The sequence below is a fragment of the Venturia canescens genome, chromosome 2 (genome assembly GCF_019457755.1).
Source record: "Venturia canescens isolate UGA chromosome 2, ASM1945775v1, whole genome shotgun sequence".
Taxonomy (NCBI): domain Eukaryota; kingdom Metazoa; phylum Arthropoda; class Insecta; order Hymenoptera; family Ichneumonidae; genus Venturia; species Venturia canescens.
Window position 1 is genome coordinate 10,677,484 of NC_057422.1, and position 20,181 is coordinate 10,697,664.

The 20,181-nt window shown below is 41.8% G+C and overlaps 1 protein-coding gene across 1 annotated transcript; it reads left to right on the top strand.

Moving 5' to 3' along the window:
* The first annotated feature begins 2,855 nt into the window (after nt 1–2,855).
* On the top strand, nt 2,856–16,500 carry cad (caudal). Its single transcript, XM_043412012.1, has 3 exons — nt 2,856–4,608; nt 14,845–14,990; nt 15,667–16,500. Exons 1-3 carry the CDS (start codon nt 3,879–3,881, stop codon nt 15,949–15,951), a joined length of 1,161 nt encoding a protein of 386 aa, XP_043267947.1. The 5' UTR covers nt 2,856–3,878; the 3' UTR covers nt 15,952–16,500.
* The last annotated feature ends 3,681 nt before the right edge of the window (nt 16,501–20,181 follow it).

Genomic DNA, 20,181 nt, shown 5'->3' on the forward strand with positions numbered 1-20,181 from the left:
TCGGTTGCACTAGAACAACGAATATTCAGAATCTACAAAAATATATTTATCGTCCAACGAATCAAATTTTCTATTAAATGCTATTCAACGTCCGAGAGCTTCGAATATTCAACGAAAATTTGTTTATGTCTTCAATGAACGCGATATTTTGGCCAAAACTTCCATTCACCGAACTCTCGATATAGAATGTATAAAAAAAACTTGATATGAAAATAGAAAAAAGAATCTTCAGCAGTGGAGCGTTCAAATGTACTGTGCTTGAGTAGGCGGAGCGTATCGAAAGGACGAGACGAGAGGACGACAAGTTGCGCTAACGTTTTAAAAGCCACCTTAAGCACCGTGGCTATGCGATATAATCGACGATTTTCACGGGCTGCACTTGTCGCCGCGTGTCAATATTTTGACATGTTCGCACCTACCCGGACCATTGTCGATGCGATTATTGTGCCGAGATAATCTCTCAAAGAGCGAGAAAGAGGGCGATAATTCTCAGCGATATTCAATCATTTTCCTTCTAATCGGCCCTCCTTTTATGCGATTATCCAAGTTTACACGGATTTCAATGCGATCAGCAGACAAATCACTGTGGAGGTCTAATCGCGGGGCGGATACTCCGGGCGCGCGAGTGACGAATGATTTACACTTTATTTATGATATTTTGTCGCAATTTAATATGAATGATATCAAGAATTTATCAGTGAGATAAGATCTCTTGATGTGTTTACATTGCGATGGCAAAAAACCGTTGAGTACAGAGTATTATGCTTCGAGGGAAGTTCAAACCGGTCGTCGATCTTGAAACAATTGAAGAAAAAACTTTACGTCGCAACTTATCTTTGACTATCGAAATAATTCAGTCGCATTTTATTGTCTAAAAAAACCTTCGCATAGATTTTAAACACAGAACTTTGAGCTCAAATATTTTTATTCATTCATTCCCCAATTAAAATCTTTGATTCACCATTCATTGTTTTTTTTATCATAATGAATATAGAGGAAACGAGGAAACACTTATTCGTCTGATGTTTGGGTAAATATCACTGAAATATGAGATTATTAACGAAAATATATGTTGTACTATAAAACAGTTGATTTAACTACTCGAAGTTGCTTTATGAGTCACAATAAATAAAAAATGAAATTCGTGTGATAGACGGCACTCCCTCGTGAAATACAATATACAACTGAACTTTGATACGAAATGAAAACTTTCTTGACGTTGTGATTTATATTAATCAATGTAGTCTCTCGGGAATTGACGCAACAGCACACACACACACACACACACACACACACACACACACACACACACACACACACACACACACACACACACACACACACACACACACACACACACACACACACACACACACACACACACACACACACACACACACACACACACACACACACACACACACACACACACACACACACACACACACACACACACACTCGAGGTAATGGCTTTTCTCGAAGCTTTTTCGGCGCTGTAAAAAGTAACATTTCCGAGTACCAAAAATCTTTTGATTCAGTGCTGCGGCGGATAAAAAACGAAGGAAATGAACGCGAAGGCTCTTTTATCCGCGCGACTAATCCGTTAGAATGAAAAATAAATCGCACGATAAAATGATCTGATTCTTCCTCCATTTTTTCAAGTTAAAAACGGCTTACCACCGGATTTCGAATTAATGCAATAAGCGATCCGACCCTCCGCTCAGTCAACCGCTATATTACGCACAATAATAATAACAATAAAACTTTTGTTGGAGGGTTGGTTTAAAATCGTAAAACAAAAGTAAATACGATTTGAGCACACACAGCGATACGTCGACGATTATCGTGTAAATGTGAGAACACAGCGATACGTTGGTCTTTCCGATTTACCTCGGAAACATCAACTCATAACATAGAGAGCACACGCTAATGATATATACAATGTATATTTACTCTATGAAATGGTCATTACCTCTCGCTATTTCAACACGTGGAAAATCTCGTGTACTAATGAACAGAGTATACTCTTCGCTACCTGATGGGATGGACCTCTGTAAGTTTCGCGACGTCACGTAACTCCTGTATATTTTACCGGAAGAAGCAACATTTTTTGTTAATCATGAGTCAAAATTTCGAAATTGCTTGCTCGTTTTTTGGACTGGATCTAGAGCAGGGTTTCGGTTTTGCCGCCGTGCTTGTGAAGCACGCTCGTAAAATAAATTACGACTGTTTGGTGACAAATATTTTCAACTGCCTGATTCCTGTCATTTGAATTCTGGTCATTTGAGTGAGAGGGAATTTGAAATAGTGGAAATGCGTTTAACTCGAGAAATGTGAAAAAAAGAATGAGAAAATTGAAAATCCGGTTGATCCGAAGGCGATCGAAAAATGAAATCTGTTAGTTGCAATTTAACAAATCCTCATAATTTTATTGTATATGGATAAACAATTGATTTTTAATCGAATTCTTAGTTTCTGCTGTACAAAAAATTCATCATTCCAACGAAAAATGAGATAACCAATGAATATCGAATGGAAAAATTGGGGAGAGCAAAATTGGCAAAAATTTTGTCAACCCGAGCAATGTCCAGTTACGTTTGCACATTTGATTGGATAATTGTATGAGAAGATGAATGACTTAAATTAGTGAACGCGCGTTGTTAAGACGCAGCGGCTGAAAATAGTCGCGAAAGTTAAAACCCGACAAAATCCGATGGATTTTCACGCCATATTGAAAAGAATAATAAGTATAATAATGATGACAAGAAAGGATTTGGACTGAATAAAAGTTGCTAATCCAAATGCGACGATTAAAAGAGGCAAGGGAGGGCGTGAGCGACGCGTAGTTTGATACCTAGGACGTTTTTATCGTGTCGTTGGTGGCTTTTATCGGTGGGTTCCGGGAGGTCCGTCGGGCGCCATTACAGTGCACGTTGAGCGAGGAGTTTTCCTATTGGAGGAGCTCGAAAGTCAGGTCAGAGTGGTGGGGATAATGCGAAGGTTTGGAAGGCGGATCCGAGCTCGGGAATACCTCGAGGACTTGCTATACCAAAGACGTTTGAGCAGTCGTCGGTGAAACAACAAACTCGACGACTCACTGTCATAAGTACGTCAATAAGATCGACACAGGTTAAGAATCATCGTTGTGACACGAAGGTCCAGTACCCGTAAACGTCTTTATACTTTTTACGTTATTAGATGAAATAATCTCAGTTTAGATGTGAAAGAAGTGCAGTGTTTTTGAAAATCAGTTGAATAGTAGCTCGCAGATTTCCGGGACTCCAGCGTCAACGAGCCGAATTTTGGAGTGTGATGCTCACGCGATTGATAAACTTCTATGATGAACGAGGCGTGTCGGTGCGGTTTTAATGACACTAAAATAATTGGTGTTTCGCGTTAGTTAGAAAAGTAAGGTCATCTCGGTCGTGTTGAACCTGCGATATTCGTGAGCGTGCTTTTGGTACAGTGATTTAACGAAAGGAAAAAAAGTGATCGCGATAAGAGGAAGAGAATAAAACGATAACTCGGCGAGATGGGATGTAGCTGAGATCGGTAAGAGTGCGTCACGGCGTTTCGTCGTCGCAACGTGGTGCTGAACGTTCCGTCGGGTTGTTCCACCTGTGAAGACGTTATCACGATTCCGTGAGAGTTCCTCGAATCCTTTATCGTTTCGTATCTCTCGTCGAAGGGAGCGCTCGCGTTATGTTATTGTAGAAAAACGTGTTTGTAATTGTGGTGAAAAGTTCGAGGAAAGTGTGGTCGAGGTAAATCACGCGAAAGACAGTGAAATTAAAACAAGACGATAGTGCGTAAGGGCGTAGATTCATTGAAAAGGAACCCTCGACATAGCGATTAATCACTTGAAAAATAAGTTTCCAATGACGGACATAAGTAGCATAGGAATGGTGTCATATTACAATCCTCTGGCGATGTATCGCCAGCAGCAGCAACAGCAACAACAATCGAGCACCGTTGCAACGGTCGCCCACCAACAGCTCTCCCAGCAGGCTCAACAGCACGTTGCACAAGCTCAACACGTCGCGGCTCAACAGCAAGCTGCCGTGGTTGCAGCTGCGGCAGCAGCCGCTGATACGAGCCCGAGCCAGCAATACTGGTACGGTTATCCGCACGGGCATCCTGCCCACGGTCCTCATCACCACCATCACCATCATCAAGCATCAGGCCCTCAGCCATACCTCGAACATGCGGCAGACGTGCTTGCTTGGTCGCCGCATCCCCACGCTCATCACTATTCCCATCATCTTCAATATCAGCATCACACCCAAGTCGCCTACCAGCAACATCAACAGCAGCAACAACTCAACGGCGCTGTTAGCGAATGGAGCGGTGACGAGAACAGCACCCACCACCATCACCAACAACCCCATCAAGCCGTTAACAGCGGAGAACCGAGTCCGCCGATCACCGTTAGCGGCAGTGAGCTCAGCAGCCCTGGAACTCCTTCCACCCCACCTGCAAACAACAACAACAATACAACCGCCAATAACAATAACAACAATGGATCCACTACGCCTATGAGACCGTCCCAAATTCGAAGTCCTTATGAGTGGATGAAGAAACCCTCGTATCAGAGTCAACCGAATCCAGGTATGCTTCGATACCTCGTTGTTTTCCCAAATTATTTATCTTCGGTGCCTCTCGTCCAGTCACTTTCGAGTAGGATCGTATGAGGTCGAGATCACAGCTTTGGTGCTTTCAATTTCTCATATAACTAATTTTTCACGTTTTTTGTAGTAATACTAAGTCTGTAGGGCGGTAACTCCGAAGAATTTGCGGAATTTATTGTCCAACTTGTCATGCATGATCACTCGGTGATGCCAAGGTTTTTTGGGTCCTTGCTAAAGTTGAGAATATTCGTCGATATCGATCGAATATCAACAGAATATTGTGAAGTATTGTGAAGCTCTCGTACGTATTTATAAGTATGTTCAGCAACCCATCGAGTCGAAAGCGTTGAGTTCATTCAAGAAACGTAAACAGAATGAAGATTCATAGGTTTCGATGATTGGGACGCATATTTTGCCTTCTCCATTGACATCCCACGAACACATAAACGTTTTCAGTTATTCACACGATGCCTGAGATACTCTGCACCTTGAGGACAAATATTCGATCATTATTTTCTCCCTTTTAATGTAATCTCAGCGAGTACCTTCGAGATTACGAAACACGAATTTATCAGTGGTACACGAGTCTGCAGGAATCCTTCATTTCCGGTTTCGGCGGATTGCTTTCAACGTGGATTATTTTTAAACACACTTTCCGCCCTGCGGGCTCTACGTACAGAACGAAACAGTGTAAACACGTTTAACGAACGGGCAAACATCTAATTGCCCTCAAATATTTGTGAGATTATCCGGGACGAAGTTACGACTGTTCGAGCTCGAAAAGAGGATCGACTGTCGTTGGTCAATCTCAATTTTCCTTCGTACGTGCTCGCAGAGATCGGGTTTAAGAGATCCTGAATCAACATTTAAATACACGACTCGAGAGCTCGATACGTTCGAGGCCTAATGCACTTTTTTTTTCTCAACATTAAAGAGTTAAATTTCTAAATTCATTGCCTGACGAAAGAGACACATAACTAGAAAAATTTATCAATTTGCGTCAATTTCTTGAGGCTTCAAGGACTACGTTTTATTCACAATGAACAAAACTGACTCGGTCGAGCATCAATACTAACATGGAAACAATACGAGTGATTTAATAAAATGAATAAGCAAGCTGCCGAAGCTTTTGAAAGGTTTTGTCAAGAAATTAACACTCCACGACGCGAAGGACTCGAAGAAAAAACCATGCAAAAAAGCCGACGACACGTTTTTTCACTTACGAAAGATTGTACGATTAATTTTTATTGTTGCAGCATGCAACGTAGCTGCGATCAACGCGGGTTCAGTGACGGGGCTCCACGAGCTCTGCACACTCGACGCTCTCGGTACGATTGTTCCAAAAGACAAAAGAAACAATTAATTAGCCCCATTACGTGAAATAGTATTTTACCGTTGCTCGTTTGTGTAGTCGTCTTTCTCTCTTGACAACGCAACATTTATTTTCGAATTCGTGTAGCTAGAAAAACAGTAATTTAGTAAAAACTGTTTGATTTTCTGCAGTAATCGTTGCATGCTATATCCTTTGAAAATGTGCTTTTCTGTTTCATAAATCGACGAATTGTTCTCAGTTCCATTGATAAAATTCAATACATCGACAGATATCGTGTTTCTTTTCACAGATCGGTAAATACCGTCCCTAGCGACCAATTTTATCTCATACAGACTAAATATTGAATAACTACAAACAAATTTGTGATGGAACCAATAAAATCAATTTGATTTACAAAAATATTTATATTGCGAGAGCCCAAAATATTTGTATTTCCGATAAATTCTGATTGTCGGCTCGTTCGACAAATTGTTTTCTCGTTAAATCATTTCTGTGCTCACAGACATAATGAATTCGACATAATTCCGTTTGCCCGATCCGCTCACGTCTGGCTCGTATTCTCAATTTATTCAACTTCACTCCAATAATTGAAGTCTCCTGGTTGATTTTTCGAGAGGAATGAATTTCAATGTGATTACATTAGTACAAAGGCAAACTTGACATTTTATGTTGCATGTTTACTCGTCGTTAGATTAGTGGATTAGTAAAATGTGCGTACAAGCTCCATTGGTTGTATGCATAAGATACATATCCTGCAACACAACCCTCCATTAAAATAAAACACCCTCGCATTGAGTCGAGACGGATTATTTTAAGCTGAAAGTTTGAACCACGCCTCTGTAGATCTCCAAAATATAGACATAGCCGTACGCATACAGCTTTTATGCCGGCATTTTTCTCCTCGTTTGAAAGTGAAGGGAGGTACCAACCCCTTTTTCCAGTTGTGGCCTAGCGTAGCCAACGGCACTGAAGGGAGCGAGAGAGAGAGAGAGAGCGAGTGGTGATCGCGTGCCGCACGGGAATTCCCCGTGCGGTATATAACGGCGGCCATGTCTGCTTTCCGCAGCACGAACAAAAAAAACCGTACAGCGACTCAGGCGTAGTTTCTTCTCCTCGTTATAAATTCCGCCTTTGCCTATCTCAGTCCTTTGTTTTTTATAGCACAAATTGGAGTACCGATCGGAAGCCATTCGCTCGCGATCTTTCCTCGTTTGCCGATGGTTTGCGTGCATCATTATCGCTCTCGCGTGTTCCTCCGATGCTTTACAGGGTTGCCAACTTTCGGCAGTACACACAAATATATAAATGTGCGAAATTGTGTGTGCACACGGGCAAGAAATGCACTGCTCCAGGGCGCAATGTTGCTGCTCTCACCCTTCGGGATTGCGCGAGTTTTGCTCATTTCGTGCGACTCTCCGCCAATATCCGACACAGATATAGAACCACGAAGGAGGGAAAGAGAGGGAGAGAAAGAGCTCGGGGCAACAGCCATTATCTGCATTTTATGGTTATATTGCCGAGCTCGAGACTCCACGGATATACGGAGCTATACGCTTCGCAACAACTCGACCATTGCTTCGCGCATAACGAATCTCGCACGATTCGAAATACTCTTTGGCCCGCTAGTCCGTCGCGTTGTTTCGCGCTTCAGCACCGGCAACCTTTCTATGGATACATTTATCCATATACGTACGTATATTTCTGATGCGCAATCACTGCGTACAGCGATATCGTGCTCGTTCGGCGTTGCCTCCCGGCTCTCAGAACCGCCATGATGCGCATTCACTCGTCTTCCGCGCATGTCTAATACGATTCATCAACGTGTTTTTTCGGTCGAGCATGAGAAAATCCTCTGCAGGATGCTCTTGCTTGCAGTACGCGTTGCGGGGCAACGCTCGCAAACTTTCTGCTGCTAATTAGCAGTCTTATATGCTGCACGCGATTTCACTCGCGGCGAGCTTTGATCCTGCGCCATTTTGGTTCACGGGAATAAGCTCTCCCCTCAAATAAGAAAAGTTCCGCGGCTGAACACGTTTTTTAAAGAATCTTTAGCTACGTACGCTGCAGCAATGTTGACAGTAAAGAATCTTTGAATTTACTATCGTCGGGTATCAATTGACACGTGCGCAGGGATGTTTCTCTTTGCAGCGATCTGATTGTCAACGGTGTGCGACGCCGAAAAACAGATTTCGGTAATAGCCATTTGGGGACCTTGGATTTTGGTTTTATTTAATTTTCAAGTTTCGTTTTACAGATGAGACGTGACCATGGAAACTTGGCTCAGAACTGGTAGGCGTCGAGATTTTGGTCAAGATAGATTTGCATTTCTGTTGAGCCGAGAGTGACTCAAACGATTTTCCGACGAAGCGAGTATTCACGGTGATATTTTTGTACCTGACGACTGCTTCTTTGGTGTTTCGAGGTGTCGTCGTCTACTTGGGGTAATAATGGTTACCGTAAATTCACGAAAACTTAACGAACTCGCTGACAGCACAGTTTAAGGGATGAACGAAAGTGAAGCGAGAGAACGGTTGACTCTTGAGTCGAAACGGGTTACGGTGAGGATAGTGGTTAGAAGTGCGGGACCGCGCGCACATCCGAACTGCTTGTTTTGCCAACAATGAGAGTCAATTAAACGTTTGGGCGAAGGCAAGTCTCAACAGGGGTGCGGAAATGCTTTCTTGCGTCTTTGGAAACGCCTCCGTGCGACATTCACTAAATTTTGTGAGTTCCCTAATTTTCGTTACGTTCCAAGAATTGACCTTAAATTTGGTACAACCTGACCGTTAAGGTAGTTCTGTATGTGCACACGTACGAGCTAAAAGTTTGGGCGACAATGAAATCCAATGCTTGTACGGTGCTGCCGGCTACACGGTTTTGTCAAAGCTTGTACACTCTGCCTGTCTTACACAATCACGCCTTATGCACGAATAGGTCCTCTACGCATATAGAAAGTGGCGCTGCAAACGTGGCAACAACGCCATTTTCCAGTGTTACTATAGCCTCGAGCGTCAAAGTGTCAGTGTTTCCCGAAATCTTATTTATTCGTCACGAAAGAAGTTTAAAAAGTCTTCCAGTTGCAATTCGATCGAGAAACGTGGTCGAACATTTGAGAAAAAAGCTTTCATGTTGTTTTTTATTGCGCCCATCAGTTCGTCGCACCGCGGGACGTGACACACACTGTTGCCACGTCGTCACAGCTGGTCATTGCGCCCGTTTCGCGTCACGTAAAATTAACACAGTTCATTAGTCGATATCTCCGAAACTAGATGGTCGAAAATTCCCATTTTTTAAAATATTCATCCCACAACAGTACTGAATACACGACTGGTTTTATTTTTAAGTCGTAAGATCCGTTTGGCGTCGGTAATAAAAAATGTAAACAAAGTGCTGTCAACAACAAAACAAATCGTGAATATCTCGAAAACAAAATGGTGAATCAATTTGAAATTTTGACAGTCGCTCCATGGAGGCTATTATTACACTGTATTTAAATTTCAGTTCAAGATTTCAACAAAAGTACAGAACTACCTTAAGGTAGTGATAGATCTACGTGTATAGTCGAACGCAAATTGCGGAAAGTTCATAACTAATTTTCCAACTCGTTTGCTGAGACTGTCTAACGAGAGCAAAAATTCGAGTCTTTTTTTCCTTCTTCCTGAGCTGTTTATAGAAATTTAGTTTTTTTGACGGCGTCGAATACTCAGGTTTATGGACATCCGAGAATAATCTCGCCCGACACGACGTTAGTTTTCTCTCCCATCGAAATTGCGATAAATGTTGTCCCTTTCAATATCTGTGCAAAGTCATGATTTGCTTACACGTGAAAACATATTTTCTTTCAAGTTTTCGTAAAGATCCACCGCGCCATGGGATTTTTCACTTCTTTAGCTAGAAAACAATCATATTCCTATCGGAGGAATGTCACGCGAAAAATGGTTTTGGTTCCTGTTTGCAAAAAGTCGTATTTCCACAGGAGAGCGAAATCACGTGGGATCTAACAGCCGGTGAAAATCGTGCAGGACTACGGAGACTCTGCACGATATTATTTCCTCATTGTTTAGAAAAGTGCGGCGCTTCTCTCGTCTCATTGTTTCCAGGGGCGAGGAAGAGAGAGACAAAAAGGATAGTAAAAAAGAGCGAAATATCGAGAAAAAGAACAAGTGAGTGTCTAAGCTCACCAATAAAATGTTCGCCGTCTGCACAAGGAGTCGTAAAATGAAGTATGGCATCGAGGATGATCTCGACTAGTCAATGAGACAGAGTGAGAAAAACAAGGACGTCGAGGAGGAGGCTACTACAATGTCTCTCCGAGTTTTCTAGGCCAGTAGTATATATTATTTTCGAGAACAAAAGACAGTCTCGCGCGACTCTCGACTCGCAGGTAGTTCTTCTTTTACACTGTCAAAAACCATTCCCAAAGTTCGAAATAGTGTAACGTTATCGTGGCGAGCTGTCGAAAAGACAGGACTCAATCGTCCACGGGGTAGCACTTTTTCCGACCATTGTTTTGTCCCCTGAATTCCGGTCTTTCCAACCATAAAATGTCACGCTACTCTTTTAATTATCTAGATCATCTCAGCCGGGATTTCCCCGCCCCGAATAATCATTTCCCTAGAATTTATTCTTTACAAAAGCTCTCCCAACGTTTTTTTCCTCCAAATTAACCCATTTACCGAATGCTCCATATTCGTTGCTGTTACTTTCCACTCTATTATAATCGCACCTTCAATTTTTTAAAAACACACAACCCCTTTCAACCAAAACACAAGTTTTACCTTAAAACCCCCAAAGCATAGGTTTCTTCATTGAAAAAGAGCTGCCAGGAAAAACCAAGGAAAAATTTCACAAATATTGTTCCACACGAGAAGCCATTAGCCTTCAGAAAACACAACGAAAAGCTTAAATACCTTCAACAACGCACGAACCACCACGTACAACGATTTAAAAGTTTCCAAAACTGCTTACACTCCCAGCGAAATAATATTAGAGACACGAAAGACTGAGAATAAAAAAGGGAATGATGTGACATTTGATACGGGAAGAGAAAGAATACGTACAAATGTGACGTGGTACAATGCCGTGGTAATTGTGATGTCGTTGACAAATAGGACCTTCCGGGACTGCGATACGTACGCGTACAGCATGCACGTATATGCATATGTGCTCCTATAATATGAATTTATACATAGGAACGCGAGCACTTGTCGTGACGATGGGGGAGGCGAAAATCGGACGGTTGAAACAGAATCCGAAAATGCTCTCCCTCCCCTTTCTTCTTCTTCTCTTTCTCTCATTCACTTCTGCGTTTTCCGGCGCGAAGCTGCACGATATAGAAGAGCAAAAAAGTTATTTATCTTTCTCTCTTTCTTTTTCTCCCGCTCTGTAATGGGGTGGCAACGAGTCCCGAGAGTCCCGTTTCTTTCCAGTCCCTCGTCGCTTTGCTCTCGCAGCGTTCATGTGTGCCAACGTTTCGCCCTTGGAGCACGTACATAAAATCGCGCCACCCTCTTACACGCCGCACTGTCGCATGTCGAGGCTCGCTTGCGGCCCATTCATATTCCGCGGTGCTACCCTCTCGCGAAAACTCTCATCTCGTTATACCCGTCAACTTGTCTTGTACTTCTCGCCGACTTGCACACAACTTTCTGAGTTATGAATATTGTCGGGTAACATCACATTCGAGATTTAAGCACTCGGGGATTCAGAGCTCCAGGCTTTCGTACAATATCGATGCTTTCCTGTCCAATTTCGCGTCCATTTATTCCGTGTGATTTTATTTCTAGAATTTTCATTCTATCAAATCTTTTCGAACTCTGTCACGAAACACTTCCATTTAACTGTAAAATCAATTATTATACGCGGACGAACATTATCGCGATAATTGAATAATCAACAAAATAATGTGTTCAGCCTTAATTGTGTGTGTGTGTGTGTGTTTTTTTTTTAATTTGACTGCCATCAAATAGATTCGTTACGTTTAATTAGCAGTAATTATTTTAACCACTTTTCAATTTCCAATAATTCGATAAAAATTTGTTCAATTTGCCATAAAAAATTCGATTCTCCATGTTTATGTAAATGTGCGTCGAAAGATTGGCACGCTTCTCGATTTTCTTCGTCGAGTTACGAAGCCCGTTTTCGGCCTCGAGTACGTACATAGCTGATCGTTCATGCATCGTACGTTCGGATTACTCCCTTATCAATCGAACGTGCGAGAGTCGAGCCGCGTGCAGCTGGCCGTGTTTTGGATGGATATATATTGATATACGCGTCGATATATAGATCCATCTGATTTTTTGTTGGTGCGCGAGCACGCGCGCGAAAGCGGTGACCATCAAAGAAACTTCGCCTAAATCCCTAAAGCTCTTATTCCTGATATCGAAGAAACTCTTTCTCGAAATAGACCTCGAGACAAGGTTAAGAGTGCAATCACCTCGCGCAGCTTCGCGGCAGTTAACATTATATTAATGCGTCTACAAATGCATTCGTTTTCTTTCTTTATCAATGCAAAGTGCAATACACTCCTGTTCTACGATTCCGATCTTTGCAACCACTCGAAAAACTCGCTTTTTCACTTTATCTCTTCTCATTCGTCGTCCGAGAGTCTGCTGACGTTATTAGTCGAGCGGAGCATTTTTTTCGCTCGTCCAAATAACGACGGAAATCCCTGCCATTTCTCCGTTGACAAATATCAAATCCGCCAATTTTTCTTCGGAAGCGAAATTCATTTTTTCACCGGAGTCGACGAAAGGCTTTCACGAATCGATCGAAGTGTAAGTAAAAAAGTTTTTTATCAATTTGGCTGGAAAGTGTAAGAGCCAGTGGAAAAATTCACTCTTCGTAATTCCCTTTCGTTCAGCCTCGCACAACTGTGCGAGTTAGAGCGATGGAACGCGTTATTCCCGGGTATAAAAGTGGCCACGATTTTGATATCGGTGCGCCTCGACGAGTGTTTCAATGAAAAAAGGGGTCTCACTCGAATCCGTGTGTACAGTACACAGAGAACCGGTAATCCTAGCTCCGTCGTTCTTTCAGCCGTCAGCGTTCTCCACTCCACTAAAATTCTAGCTAAAAGCTTTACGTATACATAAAATTTTATGTAGAAATAAAATAGCGTATTTGGGGCGCTTCACGATCTTAGCACGTTCTCAAAAAAAAAAAAAAACAAAAAATTCTACAACGAAAAAATCGTCGTTTTATCTCAACGCGACGTGGCGGTGTATGCAGTTTTCAGAAAATCTTTTCCCCTTCCATGCATTATCGAGGCACGAATTCCATCACCTGGCGCTCTTGCAAAAAAACCCGAAATTATTCCTCGACACTTCGTAGCATGGCAAAGTCGTGAATCGACGTAAAACGGACATTTCAGTGCGGAATAATTCACGCAAATAAACATTTTGTCCTCGCAAAATCTCGAAACGACGATAATTATTTTTTCTTTGAAATCTCTGACGCAGCTAGTGCGGTCGTCGGAAGAAAGATGACGAATTGAGATGAATTCAGCAGCAGGATCTGCGTGCAGAATAGCAAACAAAATCTATCCGTTTTAGCAGCTTTTACCTGATGTGGTTTCACGTGTTTGAGCTCGTGACTCATCCGACTATTTTCGTAGTTTTTTGCGCCACGAGATGCCCTTTGTTCGGAATAATTTATCAAAAATATCGAAAGATTCGACGACACTGAACGGACACGGAGTTATGGCTGCTTTTGCCCGGATCCCGGTGAGAAAAAGATGTATTACATTATTTTTTGTACATAGATATACAAAAACGTTGAGTTATTCGACGCTGCTTTTCGAAGGTTTCTCTCTCGCTCGCTCGTACCGCGAGAGTTATCGAGGAGTGGTGGATTAGCGAGTCTGCCTTTGATCTCGCCGCCCCGTGGCCTTATCTAATCGTGCTGTACAACTCTCTCACTCCCCTCCCCTCCGTCTCTTTCCTTCTCCATTCACCTCCCTCCTTTTCACATGGTCCCTCTCTCCGATTTCTCTTTCGTCATGCCACTAACACCGAAAACATGATGGACTGGGATGTGAGAAAATGCCAACGCATCTCGTCATCTCCATTTACAGCAGCAGTTGTCAGCTCGTATCCGCGTTTCTATCAACATTAAGATACACGCGCACCGACACTTTTTCCTCATTCAATACATTTTTCTTCGTGTTTTCATTCTGTTATGCAATTCTCGGCAGTATTGCAGGACTTGCGACAAAACTTTCGATGATTTGAATGTGAAAATAACGAAGGAGAGTTCGATGAAAATCTGATTAATTTGACTTCTAATGTTTCATGATGCTTCATCATTTTTTGGTTGTTTAGTCAAATTTGGACTCGGGCTCTTCAAGTTTTGTATCACCGTGCCAACTTCCCTGGATATGTTTCTGCCTGAAACTCCCAGCTCTGTATCTTCCATTTTTATTTCTTTTTCACTCTGCATAAGTGCGCTTATCAAAGAGTTTGATTAGCGCGCGGGAGCGAAATGACGCGAAGACACCGAGCTCGCGTGTTTTCGTGGATCTTATGATAATGCGCGTTATCGTACGTAGGCGCGTTGCGTTGGATAAAAATCTGGTTTTTTCTCCTTTTGTTTCTCACTGTAATAGCACGAGCTTGGTAGATCGTGGATAAAACTCGAAGAAATTGTCCCCGCAAGAACTTATTGGCTTCTATGAAACTCCTTAATTCGTTGGGATCGTATTGTAATTTGAGAAATTTTCTGCTTTGTGTGGGCATGATTTTCATTAATTTATCTTCTCGGTTCTCCGTCCCATTTTTGATCTCTGCGCGGATCATTCGAATCCAGATATTTATTTACCGAAAAGCGCACGCCTGCTTGATGTATTTTTGGCTTTAACTAAATCTCGAATTTGTCGGCTCGCAGGGAAGACTCGAACGAAGGACAAATACAGGGTCGTGTACACGGATCACCAGAGGCTTGAGCTTGAGAAAGAGTTTCATTACAGTCGTTACATCACGATCAGGCGCAAAGCTGAGCTCGCAGCGAATCTCGCGCTCTCGGAAAGACAGGTGAGAAACCAAAAATAAATAATTTTTTAAGCGTTGCGACACTCGCGGATGAAATTTTCTAGCACGACGCTCGACGTGATCGAATCAAAAGCACGCTTTCAATTCAGAAGCGAACAGGAACGTTTGTAGAACGTTTTACACAGCAATGAAAATGAAAAAATCTTCTCTACGGGCATCTCAACAAATTTGAACTCGGTCGAAGCTTACAGCATTCAAAAAACTTGTTTCAAGACTTTCTTTCAAAGATGCATCATCCAAAAGTCAAGTAAATATGAGAAACGAAGCTTTTCTATCAGAAACTTCGAAAATCCTCAAGTCAAATTCACACTAAAATCAAGCTTATTTATGCCCGATTTCCCAAACACATAAAACTAACCCCAATTAAGGTGAGTACCCCGACCCTAATTAAAGATCGAGGGAAATCAGAGTGTAGAAGTCGCTGTCTAAACGGTGGACAAAAAGAAGGAAAAGTTCATGCCGAATTACGGTCGAAGGTCGGTTAGACCCAAAAATATTGAAGTAACTGGGATTGCGATCCCACACGAATGAGGGTGAATGCTTTCCACATGCGTTCGGAGGTGAAAAAATGTGAGATTTGAGGTGGGATTGAGTGGGCGATTGTCGGAAACGAGGTGATAAAATTCTTCTTTATTTTCTGTTTGTTCCCGACCAAAAGGTGAAGATATGGTTTCAAAATCGGCGAGCAAAGGAAAGGAAGCAATCGAAGAAGCGAGAAGAGATGGAGCACAAGGACATGAAGCCGGGTGAGATGAGCGGTAACGGTGGAGCCGGTGGAATGGCGAGTCTGGCGGCGCTCGGTGGAATGGGCGGAATGCTCGGCGGCTTAATGCACAACGGTGGTTCACCGCCTCTGAATCTTGGGCCAGCACCGCACCACGGCATCGGTGCGATTCACGCTCACAGCCAGCACGCTCATTCGCACGCGGTGCTTGGTTTGTGACCGAGCGAAGATTGTTGTTGGTCGACGAATCAAGGCTGACCGGAAGTTGCTCTCAGAGTGAGATTGATTTGTCGTGGAAGAAAATAAGATTGAAGGATGGAGAAAGATCGATTAAAAATTGGAGTGAAGTGGAGAAAATGTTGGGCGGCGGTAGCGCTTTTTCTTACGAGCGAGAGCCTGACGCGTCCAAGGAAGAAAAAAATAAAGAGTTTTAAGGATGCACGAAGCGTGAAAGAATCGTTGAAATATCCGTCGGTGAAACGTCGTTAAGACAATTTTATTCATGGCCGCGATATCGAAAGCTTCGTCGCGTTTGTACAGCGATATTCTTCGTGTGTTTATTACTTTTTTTTCTCTTCTTCTTTCCGACCGATCGCACCGCTTGTATTCGCCGTCGTCCGATGTTGGGCACTCAAACTTTTTATTTTCCGGCCGATCGTCAAATCGAGGGAGACTCTGACGATCAGGAGCCGTTGATTTTTTCGGTTTCACTCGCACGAGTCAGCTCCCTCCGACAAGTTCGCTTCTCCCGGTCTCCTTTATCCGTCTTCCATCGCACCTCCCCGGAACCCGAACCTTTCGACTCTTCATTCCGCGTGGATCACGTCCTTTGCACGGACTTCATCAAACTCCGTTATTTTCACGTCCTTTTCCTTTGTACATAGAGATTATTAAATCGAGTACGATACGACGGGAAGACAGAGAAACAAAAATGCTTCAACCCGTCGCCGCAGAATGGATAGATAATTGTAAATAAAAAGTAAGTTTTTTCAAAGTGTATATTCAGACGCTGATCATTTCCTCCGATTCGTGCCAGACGCAAAAACCGTTTTTCTTCACTTCTTCATCACTTGAAACTCGTGCATGAAAAAGTTTAACGAAATAAAGCATTTGCGTGTCGAAAAAAAATTTAAAAAAAAAAAAAAAAAACAAGAACAAAAGAAACACGTGGAAGAGGAAATAAAAATTTCGCGCGTTGAAGCGATTTTTAACCGAAGTACATTCGACAGCGTACATTAAAAGAAAAATAGCATAAAAGAAACGACACTTTTCGTATATCGTTCGAGCTCGTGGCTCTTGTTGTTTTGTTTGATGGTTTTATTTTTCTCTTATTATAAAATCGTTTTTTTTTTTTTTATATATAAATATATATATGAATATATTATTGTACTATACAGTCTCTACGTATCGAAATAGATATAGTTATCTAAACGTTAGAATTATTTTGATAGTTAGCTTTATCGTCATAAATGACGGAAGGTATTTTCATTTCCCTCCGAGATTTGCGTTGCCACGGAAAGCTGAAACTAAATATTCCACGAAAACATTTCTACGCTGTTTAAAAACGAGTTCGATGCATTTTTATATCGTTATCGACGAATAAAAAAGTACTCGATCTCATATTTTATTGAAGTATAAACGGTCCATTTTTAAATGGCAGTTCTTCGACAAGCAAAAGAAAGAAGAGAGAGAAAGTTACAGTCGGAGCTCCTGTTGCGCGGGCGCAATGAATAAAGTGACGTTAATGAAAACATAATTGAAATAAAAACGAAAAATGAATAAATAAACGTCGCGATTAGAACGGTCGTGTTAATAGGTAGCGAAAATATCGCAAAAAATGTTACGAAGCTCGGCTCGCTGAAGCGTTTTTTGATGGTTTTATCGCGACGCTCATCTCTCGAATTGTCCTGAGAGGAACGTCGCACTCCCGAGCGAAACGTTTACTTCTCTGCAAATCCGCGTTCATCATTCTCATCTAGAGAAAGAAGCGCGGATTTACAGACGATCGAGTAATTCTGTTTTTCGATATTATCGACGCACATACCGATAATCCTCCGTGAAACGTTCTAATTTTTTTAACTCATCGGCCCTCGAACACAAAACATTTGGAGCGATTAGTTTAAGCACTTCGTCACATGCATGCCCATCCTCAAAAGTTGATTTATAGTATTCGAGAAATCTGATTGAATTTCGTGGCAACGTGTACTCCGGAGGGAAACCAAGAGCCCTGTTAGAAAAGAACCGACGAAAAACATTAGCAAAAAATTTCGAGTTCGCCTGAAGGAGAAAGAAAACAGTGCGAAGTAATGTATATTTATACATACGTATAAATGAGTATGTACGAACGTAACGACTTGCCTTAATCAACGAAAAAAAAATGGGGGGCGAGTGCGTGCAGCAATAAGTTTTTTGTCGCTCGTGCGCACACGATCGCACGTTACTTTAAGTCGAAATACATTGTACCCACTTTAATCTTCGTTCCCTGAACAATTGCCTCGAGCGCATGAGACAAAATGAAAATAAATATAATAAAAAACAGAAAAAAAAAGGAAAACGTACAATTGCGAGAAGGAGGTGAGAATTCTCGTCGGAGAATTTCTAAACGGGCATGGAAAATCTCGCGCTCGCCCACTCCTGATAAGCTCCGCAATAATAGTGACATTGTAGATGTTTGCTCGAGCATTTGATCGCCGCTAAAATTGACATGACACCTTCGGAGCATTAGTGTGGATGATGATATATGTAAAATAAAAGTAATAAAACGAAAAAAGGACAAAAAATAAAGATTATACAAAAAGAAAAAAAATTAATATGAAATACCGTATTTAGCGATTGCGATAAAAAGAAGAAATTTACGTGCGATAGTGCGGAGGAGGAGTAAATGCGATGAAAATGCCGTGTGCCTTGAGCGTATAATAATGCAAAATACGATATTATGTCCACACGAAATAGACACACATACACACACACACGCACACACATGCACACAAACAAACTCGCGACACACAAACTCTTGTAATGTTATTTTCTTATTTAGTTTGAATTAACGATCCTTTCTGTCAAAGCGCTTCGATTTTTCATGAGATTAAAAAAGGAAAAATTAATCGTATTATAATAGCAGTAGATTTAATAGAAAATAATTAAAAAATCTCATGTCATTTGCTTCATTTGTTTTGAGTACATGTGTAAATAGGTATATACAAAAGCTGACGCAAGCGCAATCGTAAGTTATTCTATTCGTAACAACGATAATAGTTTTATGTTATGTAGAATTTTCAGGATTATCCAATGACGATTTAAGACAATTTGTGATCGCACTATTATAAAAGAATTCGAAAATATACGACATGATGTTTAATAATATTTATTTATTGATCGCGCATCATCGTACTCTCATCTTTTCCTCATGAATTTTATTCCGATTTTTCGAGAATTCCGGGTTTTTGTTGTATAGTCTCATCGCCAAAGGTTCATTTTACCGAAAAATTTTCATGAGTTTCTTCCCATCGAAAAATTTCCTTCAAAATAAAAAATGTGTTGCCAATGAATCGATGATTGATCATTCGTAACGAAGATGAAGAATCTGAAATTCGTTTATTTTTATTGGTTTACGATCCCCATTTGCAATACAATTATTCTTTTTTCGATATTTTCTTTTTAAAGCCAGTAACACGAGGGTTGAACTTTCGTTGATTTCGCATAACCGGAATTGGTCAAAGGCGCCGTTAAATTAATCCGAGTTCTACAGAAAGATTGGAAAAAGGTGTAAATAAAATAGTTACGCTCAACTGTGGAGCATCGTTCGTCAGATTTTATGAGGATCCTCCTAAACGTGCCAAATTTACAGCTCCAAATGGATTCAAAAGGAAGAGAAGAGTGTGGAAAATTTGTTTACGCGGACCCTTCGCGGGCGAGAAACTGCGGCGATAGTTTACGTCGAGAAGAATTGCGATCTGAAAAAGGAGAGAAAAAAGGAAGTGCAAGAGGGAGATTTCCTCTCCGCTCCTCTCTCTGTCTCTGCGCTGTTAGATCGTACATAAATACGAGAGTAAAAACGTGTAATGCGGTTTATGTGAGTGCCCACAGGATAACTGGCGGTAGTGAATCGTATGGATGCTGGAACGGGCACTCGCGAAGGTGGCAACGAGTCCCGGGGGTACCCTACAGTTAACTACCAGATCGATGTCCGACCCCAGCCCCATACCGCCAGACCACTTTATTCGTTATACACAGTTGCGAACCCCGATTCTATATACGTACGTAATCTCGTTCTCTCTCTTCCAGCGAGTCTATCTTTCTCTTTGTTCGTACTAACGCCACGGCAAAAGCCCTCGAACTCTGCTGTTCTATCGTAGTTTCACTTCTCGTTCGTTTTCGCCCTGGATTTTCTCTTTTATTTTGAACTCTCTTTTTATCCTCGCGTTGCTCGAAAAAGCCGGTGAAACAACT

What these genes read in the sequence shown, in the direction of transcription:
- cad (XM_043412012.1), top strand. Translation starts at nt 3,879, where the DNA reads ATGACGGACATAAGTAGCATAGGAATGGTGTCATATTACAATCCTCTG. An exon ending in TCAGAGTCAACCGAATCCAG is followed by an intron (nt 4,609 to 14,844) that starts GTATGCTTCGAT and finishes GTCGGCTCGCAG; the next exon opens with GGAAGACTCGAACGAAGGAC. An exon ending in TCGCGCTCTCGGAAAGACAG is followed by an intron (nt 14,991 to 15,666) that starts GTGAGAAACCAA and finishes CCCGACCAAAAG; the next exon opens with GTGAAGATATGGTTTCAAAA.